Source organism: Neoarius graeffei, chromosome 20, assembly GCF_027579695.1.
Source record: "Neoarius graeffei isolate fNeoGra1 chromosome 20, fNeoGra1.pri, whole genome shotgun sequence".
Classification (NCBI taxonomy): domain Eukaryota; kingdom Metazoa; phylum Chordata; class Actinopteri; order Siluriformes; family Ariidae; genus Neoarius; species Neoarius graeffei.
Window position 1 is genome coordinate 37,604,929 of NC_083588.1, and position 14,393 is coordinate 37,619,321.

The 14,393-nt window shown below is 41.3% G+C and overlaps 1 protein-coding gene across 1 annotated transcript in view; it reads right to left on the reverse strand.

Moving 5' to 3' along the window:
* The window catches only part of gaa (alpha glucosidase), a 49,805-nt gene extending 35,944 nt beyond the window's left edge, over positions 1–13,861 (reverse strand). Inside the window, exons 1-7 of the mRNA XM_060901636.1 lie at positions 12,923–13,861; positions 6,172–6,323; positions 5,826–5,991; positions 5,654–5,750; positions 3,835–3,954; positions 3,626–3,744; positions 2,598–2,729 (exon numbers count right to left, since the gene is read on the reverse strand). Of these exons, the coding sequence (XP_060757619.1) occupies positions 2,598–2,729; positions 3,626–3,744; positions 3,835–3,954; positions 5,654–5,750; positions 5,826–5,991; positions 6,172–6,323; positions 12,923–13,459 (1,323 nt within the window). The 5' untranslated portion in view covers positions 13,460–13,861. The remainder of the gene's footprint in view (positions 1–2,597; positions 2,730–3,625; positions 3,745–3,834; positions 3,955–5,653; positions 5,751–5,825; positions 5,992–6,171; positions 6,324–12,922) is intronic.
* Between the last annotated feature and the right edge of the window lie 532 nt (positions 13,862–14,393).

A 14,393-nucleotide genomic window follows, 5' to 3' on the forward strand; every position in this document is an offset into this window, starting at 1 on the left:
TGTATACACATACATGTGCATACCTAGATGAAATCTATAAGCACAGCATTAAGAGATAATTTACTAAAAAAAGAAAAAAAAACACACACACACAAAAAGAGCATCAGCAACACAGGTACGCAGTCCTCCACCTGGAAACTCAGAACTGGTGTCTCTCCCCTGTATAAACCCTTTCAGGAGTCCTTTAAGAAATTTAAGTATTTCCCCCATTTTCCTTCATATACATCCAGTCTACCCAGTTGTTTATATAACATTTTTTCAAATGCTGCAACTCGTGCCATTTCTGCAGCCCATTCTTGCAAAGAGGGCAAGCCCCTCTGATATCTCATTATCTCTAGCCGCTTTATCCTGTTCTACAGGGTCGCAGGCAAGCTGGAGCCTATCCCAGCTGACTACGGGCGAAAGGCGGGGTACACCCTGGACAAGTCGCCAGGTCATCACAGGGCTGACACATAGACACAGACAACCATTCACACCTACGGTCAATTTAGAGTCACCAGTTAACCTAACCTGCATGTCTTTGGACTGTGGGGGAAACCGGAGCACCCGGAGGAAACCCATGCGGACACGGGGAGAACATGCAAACTCCGCACAGAAAGGCCCTCGCCGGCCACGGGGCTCGAACCCAGACCTTCTTGCTGTGAGGCGACAGCGCTAACCACTACACCACCGTGCCGCCGGAAAGTGGCAAACTATTCCATAATATGATACCAGTGTAAAAAAAAAAAATCATGTGTGGCTGCATTATTGTTTCGGGGCACTTTACAAGAGCGGACGTTGACCCTACCGGTCCATCAATTGCCAAAAAAAGGAGGCTATAAACAAAAGAGGAAGAAAAAAAAGGTGTCCAGGAGGTATACAAAGTAAAATATGGCATGAACTAGAAAGGACATAATAAAAGGATTTTGTGAATGCTGATAAAATTGATCCAATAAAAAATTCTTGACATTGGATTGAAAACTATGTAGAACATTTATGGACTGCAACTGACACGGTAGTTTGTTCCAGGCAGTGATCGCAGTATACCTAAATGAAGAATGTTAACCCAAATGACTTAACAGAGGGAACATAAAGGGACAAGGGACCTGAACGGGTATTATGGCGGGTATTCCGAACACTGATATATATTATAAGATGTGAGATATCTCAGAGCATTACCATATAACATGTTGTGGATGTGATTTAGTTTTAACTGTTTGACAGAGACGGACTGGCAACATGTTGACCTGTTTGAACTCAGTATACCCTATAGGAGTCCTGGGGGAGGCGCTAAGTAGGAAGGGAATAATTTTATTTTGTGTAACCTGAAGACGATTCTTATAATTCTTGGTAAGGCCAGAGTACCAAGTGGAGCTAGTCAGAGAGACATTGGATAAGAGGAGACATTAAAAGTTTCTTGATTGCCTTATCGAGGTTCCTGGCCTGCCGATATAGAAACTTGAGTTTGGCGTTGGCCTTACGTATAATATTGTCAGCTATATGGTTACCACTAAGAGACTGGTTTAAATCCATGCCTAAGTATTTGACACAAGATTTACTGGTAATTTTTTGACCATTACATGTGACATCCAGGGCGGCACGGTGGTGTAGTGGTTAGCGCTGTCGCCTCACAGCAAGAAGGTCCGGGTTCGAGCCCCGTGGCCAGCGAGGGCCTTTCTGTGTGGAGTTTGCATGTTCTCCCCGTGTCCGCGTGGGTTTCCTCCGGGTGCTCCGGTTTCCCCCACAGTCCAAAGACATGCAGGTTAGGTTAACTGGTGACTCTAAATTGACTGTAGGTGTGAATGTGAGTGTGAATGGTGGTCTGTGTCTATGTGTCAGCCCTGTGATGACCTGGCGACTTGTCCAGGGTGTACCCCGCCTTTCACCCGTAGTCAGCTGGGATAGGCTCCAGCTTGCCTGCGACCCTATAGACCAGGATAAAGCAGCTAGAGATAATGAGATGAGATGAGATGAGATGTGACATCCAGAGACTCGTTACTATTACGTCTACATTTGGAGCCAATAAGTATGGATTCTGTCTTGCCAAGGTGCAGAGACAACTTGTTTTCTACAAGCCACTCTTGGACTGATTGAAGCTCACAAGACAGACGCTGCTGAATATCCCCAGTGTTTTTGCCCGACACCAGAAGGGCAGATTCATATTTTAAGCCAAAACGTATATTCCTGAAAAGTATCGTTTGCCATGTCAGCTGATAAAATAGCTAACTCTATTGTAGGAACCATTTCAAACCAGAAAGTGGACGTTTACATTGGGGACACAACGGAGTGATACACACAGTGAAATGTCCCAGTGTAGTTATCGGACATATACATTACCAGTCAAAAGTTTGGACACCCCTACACATTCATAGGTTTTTCTGTATTTTGACTCTTTTCTACATTGTAGAGCAAAACTGAAGACAAAAAAAACTATGAAATAGCACATGGAACGTATATGGAATTATGTGGTAAACAAAAAAAGTGTTAAACAAAACAAAAAATGTGTTTCATATTTTAGATTCTTCAATGTAGCCACTATTTACCTTGATGACAGCTTATCTTATCTTATATGAACAGGCTATCTATAGCCCATATCACCGATTTTCTAACCCACTTACCAAAATGAGCACATACTTCAGTCCCTGCTCATGGAACTCTTGCACCATCTCAGGCAAGTCTCCAAATCTCTGTGGTTCAAAGGTGAAGACTCGCTTCTTGTCAGCGTAATCAAGATCATTCCACTGCACGTCCTAGCAACACACAGGTTTAAATTGCTATTCCATTTCACAACACTGTAATACTTCCTGAAACATTTCCAGATAGTAAGCTTTATCTAACTTTTCTTTGAAACATAATTTCATTTTGGTGCCTGCAAAGCAAAACAAGAAGACAGAGTCATCTATATCCCCCGCCCTATATACCAACTATATACCAAGTTTCAAGATATTATTTGTCATATTTTTCAAGTTCTGCTGCAGGAAACCAACCCTACCTCTTTACACTGACCTCAGCAGCCCATGGCATAAGTCCACTGGACCTTTGGTCCAGGTGAGCTAAAAATTAAAATTTCTCACATTTCTTAGTATCAAAAGGCACATATACATTACTTAATCAACACATATACCAACTTTCAAGACCATACCACTCTCATAGTTTTCAAGTTCTGCTCCGGAAACAAAACCTACCCCAAGACTAACCTGAGACACCAAGTCTGAAATTGTTTCCAAGGAAACATGAAAAATTAAAATTTTTCAAATGTCTTAGTATGAAAAGGCACATCTACATCACCTTGTTAACATGTATACCAAGTTTCAAATCCGTATCATGAATAGTTTTGGATATATGCTCCGGAAACGAACATTGCTCTTAGAAACTAAGTCAAAATCTATTTTTTTATGTAAAAATTTGAAAAATACTTTTTTTCAAAAATCCAAAATAGCAAAAGGCACCAGTTCACATGTTGCTTGATATGTATACAAAGTTTCATGAAGATATCTTCAGTAGCTTTAAAGATATGGCCTGGAAACGAAAACGTGACCAGACGGACGAAACCCATTTCTATATCTCCCGCCAAGCTTCGTTTGGGCGAGGGATAATAAAGAAGAAAATCCCGCAATGCATGTTTACAAATCTATACATTACATACGAGAGGAAACATGGCTTGCTGCATCCTCTGCACCACAGCTCTGGTCACATTGGTGGAGGTGTAGCCCCATCGGCAGAGGTGGAACCCCAAAGACCAGTAAGGAGGCATCATGGGATAACCTTGGGATAATATTATAACAAAGTCATAAATCCTAACTAGGATTTGTGTGTACTGAAATGCAGCTTAAATTAAACTCAAACGCTTCACACCAATAACCTCATGGTACTGTCGGACGACGCTCTGTGGATCAGGGCCTAAGAAGATGTAAATGTCCAGAATTCCTCCGATGGTCACCCATGTCAGCGCTGGCATGGGCTGCAGTGCTACTTCTACACAGACATATAAGAGAACACTTCTGATTCGAATACGGTGGTGCTTGAAAGTTTGTGAACCCTTTAGAATTTTCTGTATTTCTGCATAAATATGACCAAAAACAGCATCAGATTTTCACACAAGTCCTAAAAGTAGATAAAGAGAACCCAGTTAAACAAATGAGACAAAAATATTATACTTGGTCATTTATTTATTATGGAAAATAATCCAATATTACATATCTGTGAGTGGCAAAAGTATGTGAACCTCTCGGATTAGCAGTTAATTTGAAGGTGAAATTAGAGTCAGGTGTTTTCAATCAATGGGATGACAGTCAGGTGTGAGTGGGCACCCTGTTTTATTTAAAGAACAGGGATCTATCAAAGTCTGATCTTCACAACACATGTTTGTGGAAGTGAATCATGGCACGAAAAAAGGAGATTTCTGAGGACCTCAGAAAAGGTGTTGTCGATGCTCAGCAGGCTGGAAAAGGTGACAAAACCATCTCTAAAGAGTTTGGACTCCACCAATCCACAGTCAGACAGATTGTGTACAAATGGAGGAAATTCAAGACCATTGTTACCCTCCCCAGGAGTGGTCGACCAACAAAGATCACTCCAAGAGCAAGGCGTGTGATAGTCTGCGAGGTCACAAAGGACCCCAGGGTAACTTCTAAGCAACTGAAGGCCTCTCTCACATTGGCTAATGTTAATGTTCATGAGTCCACCATCAGGAGAACACCGAACAACAATGGTGTGCATGGCAGGGTTGCAAGGAGAAAGTCACTGCTCTCCAAAAAGAACATTGCTGCTTGTCTGCAATTTGCTAAAGATCATGTGGACAAGCCAGAAGGCTAGTGGAAAAATGTTTTGTGGACGGATGAGACCAAAATAGAAATTTTGGTTTAAATGAGAAGCGTTATGTTTGGAGAAAGGAAAACACTGCATTCCAGCATAAGAACCTTTTCCCATCTGTGAAACCTGGTGGTGGTAGTATCATGGTTTGGGCCCGTTTTGCTGCATCTGGGCCAGGACGGCTTGCCATCATCGATGGAACAATGAATTCTGAATTATGCCAGCGAATTCTAAAGGAAAATGTCAGGACATCTGTCCATGAACTGAATCTCAAGAGAAGGTGGGTCATGCAGCAAGACAACGACCCTAAGCACACAAGTCGTTCTACCAAAGAATGGTTAAAGAAGAATAAAGTTAATGTTTTGGAATGGCCAAGTCAAAGTCCTGACCTTAATCCAATCGAAATGTTGTGGAAGGACCTGAAAGCGAGCAGTTCATGTGAGGAAACCCACCAACATCCCAGAGTTGAAGCTGTTCTGTACGGAGGAATGAGCTAAACTTCCTCCAAGCCGGTGTGCAGGACTGATCAACAGTTACCAGAAACGTTTAGTTGCAGTTATTGCTGCACAACGGGGTCACACCAGATACTGAAAGCAAAGGTTCACATACTTCTCCCACTCACAGATATGTAATATTGGATCATTTTCCTCAATAAATAAATGACCAAGTGTAATATTTTTGTCTCATTTGTTTACCTGGGTTCTCTTTATCTACTTTTAGGACTTGTGTGAAAATCTGATGATGTTTTAGGTCATATTTATGCAGAAATTTAGAAAATTCTAAAGGGTTCACAAACTTTCAAGTACCACTGTATATTATTAAAAAAAATGTACTTAAACCTTAAAAGGGTCCGTTTCCTCACCCATGGCATTGCTGTTAAGAAGGAAGATGCCATGAGCCTGACCATCACCCTCCTGAACTAAGCAGAATGGATGGGAACCATAAAGATTGGCATCGCTCTGAAAATAGTCAAATATTAGAATACTGGAACCAGAGAGCTTTCAAAGTGGAGACTTGATTGGTGAGGTACCCACATGTGGTGCCACATCTCTGTTCCACATAGTGACAGAGGTCCAGTTGAGATCCAGCGTCAGGTGTGTGTAGTGCTCCCCAAATCCAGAGATGAAAGTAGATGCCAGAGACGTGGAGAGCTGCAGGTACTGGTCTGCAAACAGGAGCGGTGCTACAGTGGTGTTCAGTCTAATGTGCACATATCACACAAAAGGCCTGAACATTGTACATGTGGAATGCCACAAATTCCAAATCAATCAGTGTTACTCATACCAGCCCACAAGGTAATACTTATTATTTATTTATTCATTCATCCGCAATTAAACGATCAAAATTGGAAATCACATGAAGACTATAGAACACACTCACAGCACTCGGCCATTGGACCTGCGACGAACCACAAAGCCGAATGGGTCTGACTGAAAGTCCACATCATAGAGGAAGTCTTGTGTCTCTGTATGTCTACTGGATGGCACTGCAACAAAGGGAACTTCATATCGAGCTGACAAAGGATCCTTCAGCTGTCGTATGAAAAATTATTTTGTATTAGAATACAGTAATTGTTCTACATTTCAGGTTAATGCTTTCAGGAAAATGGAGTAGCCAGTGGGTAACGTTGTGACCTCACAGCTCCAGGGTTTCTGGTTCGATTCTGAGCTTGGGTTACTGTCTGTGCAGGGTTTTGCACATCCTTCCTCCGGGTTCCCTCCAACCACCCAAAAAACATGCCAAGAGGTAAACTGGCTACTTAAAGTGTCAGTGTGTGTGTGTGATGGACTTCAGGCCACCTTGTGCCCAGTATTCCCAGGATGGGCTCTGGATCCCTATCAGAATAAAGTTACAGAAGATGTGAATGTGTTCATTCTGTATATATTATATATACTGTAGGCTACTTTTTTGTTTTAGTAATGGGCAAATGATGGATGTTGAGTTTGCAATACATCAAGAGTTACATTTACACTGCAATCAAGCCTGATCGAGGTCATGGTAGGTCTGAAGACAATCCACTTTTTTTTTTGGAGAAAACAAAGAGGAACTAGACCAGCACAGGAAGAGCATGCAAAACAGACAGTAGGTCCAACTTCAAACCCCAGACCCTGATAGTGTGAGGCACCAACACTACTAACTGTCTCATCTACAGCAGTATTTCTCAACCACTGGGCCGCGAAACGCCATCTCGTGTGCCGCAAATTTTTTTTCAAGTTGAAGCTCATTTTTACTCGTCGTAGGGTACAATTGCTGGGTTGCATCTGACATCATATCTGTCTCATTAAGCTACGGTCACACTACAGCTCGCGATACTTTGAGATAGGTTATTGATGAAAATGAGGCATTTTGGTGGCGATATACACGTGAGCTAAAAGCTGTGGTCACACAGTAGGTGAACACTTGACTGTTGCGCCTTTGCGCGCTTGAGCCTGATGCAGCTCGAGCGGCTGCATGCGCTTACGGAGCGCACTGTGCGCGCTTGGGACCTGGCCGTTAAGCCAGTATCTCACTGGGCTGCAACAGCCTGTGACTAGTTGGAGACACAACAATTGCGATAAAATATGCGAATTAGCGACAAATTTCTTTTTTTTTTTTTGACATATATGTTTGATTTCACATATAAAAAGTACAATTGACATTGAAAGCTTCATTTTCCATTTTTTTCCCTTCAAATAAACCCTTTCATTCCCCACCCTCCCCTCCCCTCCTCACTACATACAATACAATGTGCATATAACAATGTAGCTAAACAAGCTACCTTCAGAGATGCATATAGGTATGTCCTTTTATCAATTAACATGTAATTATGAAGAAGAGAAAAAACCCAACATATATACATTATTTAACTGAGCACACATGAAAATTATAGAACAACAACAACACCAAAAAAAAAACCCAGAAGTCGGTTAGGGAGTAAGATAGCAAGGTCAAATTCTGCTTTAGCAATGCTTAACCCTCATCCTACCATGCTATTTTACACCTTAATCTTACCATGTGGGGTCCGTTTGGACCCCAATACTTTTCTTTAAAATTAAAGCTTATAAAGACAAAATCACCAGATAAGTTTTGTTCAGAACATCTTGTATTAATAACAGCAATACACTAAAGGGCCCAAGGCATAAAGAACACACTTAACCTTCATCCTACCAGCCAATTTTACATACACAAACTACCAGGCGGGGTCCGTATGGACCCCAGGAGGGAATACCTTGAAATCAATGCAGTAAGAACCAATTCAATGCAGCAAACAGACATAACTTTATTGAAGAACAAAATCCACTATGGCTGAATATCAATGATGTATTATAAATGCAATAACATTGCAATAATATTGCAATAACTAGCATACATGTAGCAAATTATAGCGCCACAAAAAAAATTGGCATTATATACATGATTTTTGCAGCTCATGCAGCTGTAAAACATTCTGGATTACAACTTAGGTCTTTTCTTACAGAATTTAAAACAAAAAAGTAATTGTAAAATAATTTAGGGCTTTTGTTTTGCAGCCTGTGCTTATTGCAGCAGTGGGGTCCACACGGACCCCAAGAAGGAATGCCTTGGTAGTTTCATTATGGAACATAAAAGAAATAAAAGAAGTTAACTTTCAGTGTGCTATTCAATTATAAAATGAAAGACAGATAAACTTTACTCTGGGGTCCGGTTGGACCCCAGTAACAAATTAATTATACCTTCACAATGCAAAAAGCTGATCTTCCGGTGCTTTAGTGTTTTAATTAAGACATAAATTCCGACAAACTCGTAAAACGGTGAGGCAGTATGTCACATATTTTTAAAATGGCAAACAAACATATAGGTGCGGGGTCCAGATGGACCCCACTTGGTAGGATGAAGGTTAAAGATCTTCAAGTGTTTTTAATTTATTTATGTATTCTAGTGCTGAGTTCCAGGTTAACTCAAATTTCTCAGGAGCCCCTCTTAAATTGTATTTGATTTTTTCCAGACTAAGAAACATCATGAGGTCTTTAAGCCATGTGGATGCTGTAGGGGCAAGCGGTGATTTCCAGCCCAGTAATATTCTTCTCCTCGCAAGTAGGGATGTAAAAGCAATGATGTTCTTTGCCCACTTTGTGACCTTCTCATGATTTGGTATTATCCCAAAGACACCAATTTCTACACTTGGTAGCAATGTGAGATTGAGAAATTTGGACATATGATGGAAAATATTAGTCCAATAATCATGAAGACAAGGACAAGACCAAAACATGTGTGTCATGTTAGCTGGAGATAAATTGCATCTATTACATGTACAGTGGTGCTTGAAAGTTTGTGAACCCTTTAGAATTTTCTATATTTCTGCATAAATATGACCTAAAACGTCATCAGATTTTCACACAAGTCCTAAAAGTAGATAAAGAGAACCCAGGTAAACAAATGAGACAAAAATATTATACTTGGTCATTTATTTATTGAGGAAAATGATCCAATATTACATCTTTGTGAGTGGCAAAAGTACGTGAACCTCTAGGATTAGCAGTTAATTTGAAGGTGAAATTAAAGTCAGGTGTTTTCAATCAATGGGATGACAATCAGGTGTGAGTGGGCACCCTCTTTTATGTAAGGAACAGGGATCTATCAAAGTCTGGTCTTCACAACACGTTTGTGGAAGTGTATCATGGCACGAAAAAAGGAGATTTCTGAGGACCTCAGAAAAAGTGTTGTTGATGCTCATCAGGCTGGAAAAGGTTACAAAACCATCTCTAAAGAGTTTCGACCCCACCAATCCACAGTCAGACAGATTGTGTACAAATGGAGAAAATTCAAGCCCATTGTTACCCTCCCCAGGAGTGGTCGACCAACACAGATCACCCCAAGAGCAAGGTGTGTAATCATCGGCGAGGTCACAAAGGACCCCAGGGTAACTTCTAAGCAACTGAAGGCCTCTCTCACATTGGCTAATGTTAATGTTCATGAGTCCACCATCAGGAGAACACTGAACAACAATGGTGTGCATGGCAGGGTTGCAAGGAGAAAGCCACTGCTCTCCAAAAAGAACATTGCTGCACGTTTGCAGTTTGCTAAAGATCACTTGGACAAGCCAGAAGGCTATTGGAAAATGTTTTGTGGACGGATGAGACCAAAATAGAATTTTTGGTTTAAATGAGAAGCGTTATGTTTGGAGAAAGGAAAACACTGCATTCCAGCATAAGAACCTTATCCCATCTGTGAAACATGGTGGTGGTAGTATCATGGTTTGGGCCTGTTTTGCTGCGTCTGGGCCAGGACGGCTTGCCATCATTGATGGAACAATGAATTCTGAATTATACCAGCGAATTCTAAAGGAAAATGTCAAGACATCTGTCCATGAACTGAGTCTCAAGATAAGCCGGGTCATGAAGCAAGACAACAATCCTAAGCACACAGGTCGTTCTACCAAAGAATGGTTAAAGAAGAATAAAGTAAATGTTTTGGAATGGCCAAGTCAAAGTCCTGACCTTAATCCAATCAAAATGTTGTGGAAGGACCTGAAGCGAGCAGTTCATGTGAGGAAACCCACCAACATCCCAGAGTTGAAGCTGTTCTGTACAGAGGAATGGGCTAAAATTCCTCCAAGCCTGTGTGCAGGACTGATCAACAGTTACTGGAAACGTTTAGTTGCAGTTATTGCTGCACAAGGGGGTCACAGTAGATACTGAAAGTAAAGGTTCACATACTTTTGCCACTCACAGATATGTAATATTGGATCATTTTCCTCAATAAATAAATGACCAAGTATAATATAAAAAGTCTCATTTGTTTAACTGGGTTCTCTTTATCTACTTTTAGGACTTGTGTGAAAATCTGATGACGTTTTAGGTCATATTTATGCAGAAATATAGAAAATTCTAAAGGGTTCACAAACTTTCAAGCACCACTGTATCTTTGATATTGGGATATATCTTGGCTAGTTTAGAATTGGTGAAGTAAATGCGGTGAATCACTTTAAGTTGTATTAAATTCAGCCTTGCGCAAGATGTGCTACCATTAACTTTAGTGAGTGCCTCCTTCCAATCATTGTCAGCTATAGGGCTACCCCACTCCTCCTCCGAATCCCTTCTTATCCCGTCAAGCCCAGTTTCTGTGATTTGGGATACTGAACTATATATTTTTGAGATGAGGCCTTTTTGATGGCTTGAAATGTTAAAAATTAAGTCAGCTGCTGTATCAGATAGGGTGTTTGGAAAATCCAAATTATTCAGCTTAGCAAAGTTACGGACCTGGAAATAGCGAAAGAGATGTGATTGAGGAAGGTGAAACCTTTCGCAAAGTGTGGTAAAGCTATGAAAAGAATGGTCAGTGTAGAGGTCTCTTAAACTTCTGAGGCCTAACCTTTGCCAAATGGAAAAGACAGTGTCAATACTGGAGGGAATAAAATGATGGTTGTTGCAAATTGGACTATGACTAGATGTCCCTTTCAGTCCAAAGGTGAGTCTAAATTGAGACCAGATATTTAAGGTAGCAATAACAATAGGGTTGCAAGTGTATTTGGTTGGTTGAATGGGTAGTTTAGATGTGAGCAACGCCACAAGTGAAGTGGAGGGACATGAACTAGCTTCTATCTCACACCAATTTAGCGTTGGCTGTTGAACCCAGAGACTCATTTTCTGTATGTTGGCTGCCCAATAATAATTTCTCAAGTTGGGTAATGCTAACCCACCAACTGATCTGTCCCTTTGTAAAAAACCCCGTTTAATCCTAGGGATCCCATTTCCCCATATAAAGGAAGAGAACAATTTATCAGCGGCACTAAAATATGATTTTGGCAAAAAGATTGGTAGACATTGGAAAAGGTGACAATTTTCACTTGGAATCACACTGAATTGATATTCGCATATCTTACCGCAATCGTTGTGTCTCCAACTAGTCGCAGGCTGTCGCAGCCCGGCTTTCCCTCAGCAAGCAGGGAAGTAGAGGAAGCCTCACGGAAACTGACTTGAGAAGGGTTTGCGACGGCTTTGCGACACCAGCGACGCATTTGCGGCTATTTTGAGAGAAATTTTGTCGCACTAATTTTTTGAACATGTTCAAAATTTCAGCGACGAAGGAGCGACACTTTGCGACTCATGTGAGGAAATCGAGAAGCCCCGCGAATGTTTCGAGACACTTTTGAAACTCTCTCGCGAATGACGTTCGCAATTTGTCGCAGCCCAGTGAGATACTACCCTTACGGGAAACACCTGATACTGATTTGGGCGCAATCAGCACACACAGGTAGGGACGCTGTTTTCACAGAGGCTTTGCGAAGCATTATCACGGTCATGTTTGTTTCTAGCCATGTTTATAACGCTGTTTAAATATTTTGCTTTCTGTTTTGCTTTTGTAAATATCATGCCTGCTAATAAACACTCTTCCTGCACTTAGATCTATCTACCGCTGTCTATCTTGTAGTGTCCTGATCACCAGATCTTTAACCCAGCCACATATAAAAAGTTGTACTCCTCCATGCTCTTCCAGGTTTTTATGTTTGTCCGTGTAGAACGATGTGTGCAGCAGCAGGTAGTTTGAGATGTCGGGGAACTCAACAGATGGATAATTTTCCAACTCATAGGAAAAATCCTTCTTTGTTAGTGTGTAAGGATCTAATCCCATTGAGTGGTTTCTATATCCATTTCTTGGTTTTAATAACTTGCTTGTTTGCTGAACACAAACATGGCAATAAGTTCTTGTGTTAATGGACTAGACTCCACTTTTGGATCATTAATCCCTTTTGGCTGAGAATGCCCTGCATGCATGGTTTGGCTTCTGGCACATTCGTAGAGTTTTAAATACAATACCTACAATTAAAAACAGGGTTTTTTAAAATCGCATTTATTTAATTCCTGGGCTCCCATCTGTAACAGGGAGTGATGTTGCATCCCATTAATACACTTTACAATAGATTATTAGATTCTAATAGAATAGATAAGCTAAAATATTTGGGGATCTTTTTTAATGGGTCTCGACTCGTTACAAGTGGGCCTCAAAGCGGAAAAGGTTGAGAACCCCTGATCTACAGCACTGCTTTTTACCCATTTACCACTTATTTCTATCTGCTACTTATGTATGTACGGTTCGTTTTTTGCTCTGTGAGTAACAAGACAAGTCCTTAGGTACGTGTGTATGTATTTATCTATAAATCTCAGCTACTTACAGTAAGATGTAAGCGGCCTGCTTCCTCCTCCATCACATCTAGCTGCAGAGTGGAAAGGTCTTGGGGCAGGTAAGATGGAGTGACGCGTGTAAGGGTGGCTGATTGACCCCTAGGTGTGGGAGAAAGTGGTCCCATTCTGTAGCCAGGATATGATGCAGGGTAGAAGCACCACGGTGGCCCACTGTACTCAGACTGGGGTAGGGGCAAGTAGCAGCAGCCACGTTCCTCACACTCCGCCTGACTGACGGTTCGATCACGGGCACAATCAAACCGCTTTTCCACAGGAAGACCACAGTCCCTTCCGGCAACATCGGCGTGATTTGGTAATTCACTTGAATTGATTTTCTTTGAAAAGTTCCTGGTGGTGTTCTTGAGGTCTCTGGTCTTTGGCACTTTTATTGCTGTTAACTCTGGGAATGATGACACTCTTACAGTCGATGCTTGATGAAAATACAAGTGGTTAATCAATATGCAGGATAGTGCCAGAGTTAAAAGAATATACGTTGGATGTGGAAGCCCACACGGATTCATGGTCATTCAAAGAGGATCTTCAGGCTTCTCAGACATCTGTGATCTCAGTGATCTGCTAGGAATCCAGCATGAAAACAATCAGTGAAGGGCTGGGAGTTGGGGCTCATTGAATCTGGGCTGCAGTAATCTGGGCTCAAGTCACTGTCTCAGAAATGAGGAGAGTAAGCAGGGGATTTCCGTAAATGATCTCTTACTAGCTTATGAAACTTTGAGAACTCAGCAATACCGGAAATATGCAAATTAAAATATCAAGAAATCAGTCGTGCAAAAGCACACTGTACTGCACTGCTTTACAATGAGTCACTGATTCTAAATATACGCACTTACCAAAGTGTGCAAGAGAGAAATCATGAGAAACTGCCTAAAAGCACCGTTACTTTGACACAACATCTGGCACATAATGGCAGATTCCAGCCGAAGTGCGACCAGAGGACTAGGGTTGCCAGGTCTGCGGCCACAACATCCCCAAATTGAGGCAAGAAACAATCTGTTGCACTACGTTCAGACTGCAACCTGAAACGACCCATATAACATAGATTTGTTGTGAAATCCGATTTTTTTTGTTAGGCCGTTCACATTACCGATTATATGAGACTTGTATGCGATCTCCAATATGAACTGAAAACGACCCAAAAGTGTCCCGCATGCGCAAATTGACACGTAATAAGCACATCTACCTAATACGTAAACAAAAAAAAAGTGCACTCTTCAAGTTTGCAAGTAAAGCACGGAGATGAGGCGAGACCTGGCGATGTGGTTTTTGTGGTGGCGGCGGAACTCACACAATAATCTAATTAATGTGGGCAGCAGACTAATGAGACCGAAGGTGTCAAATTACTGGAAATTTCCAGAACAATCTTATACTCTTGTAATACAGGATGATTTAACATCCAGGTCCCTACCAAATCCACCATTAGCTTGATCAATTCTATAAAAGTAT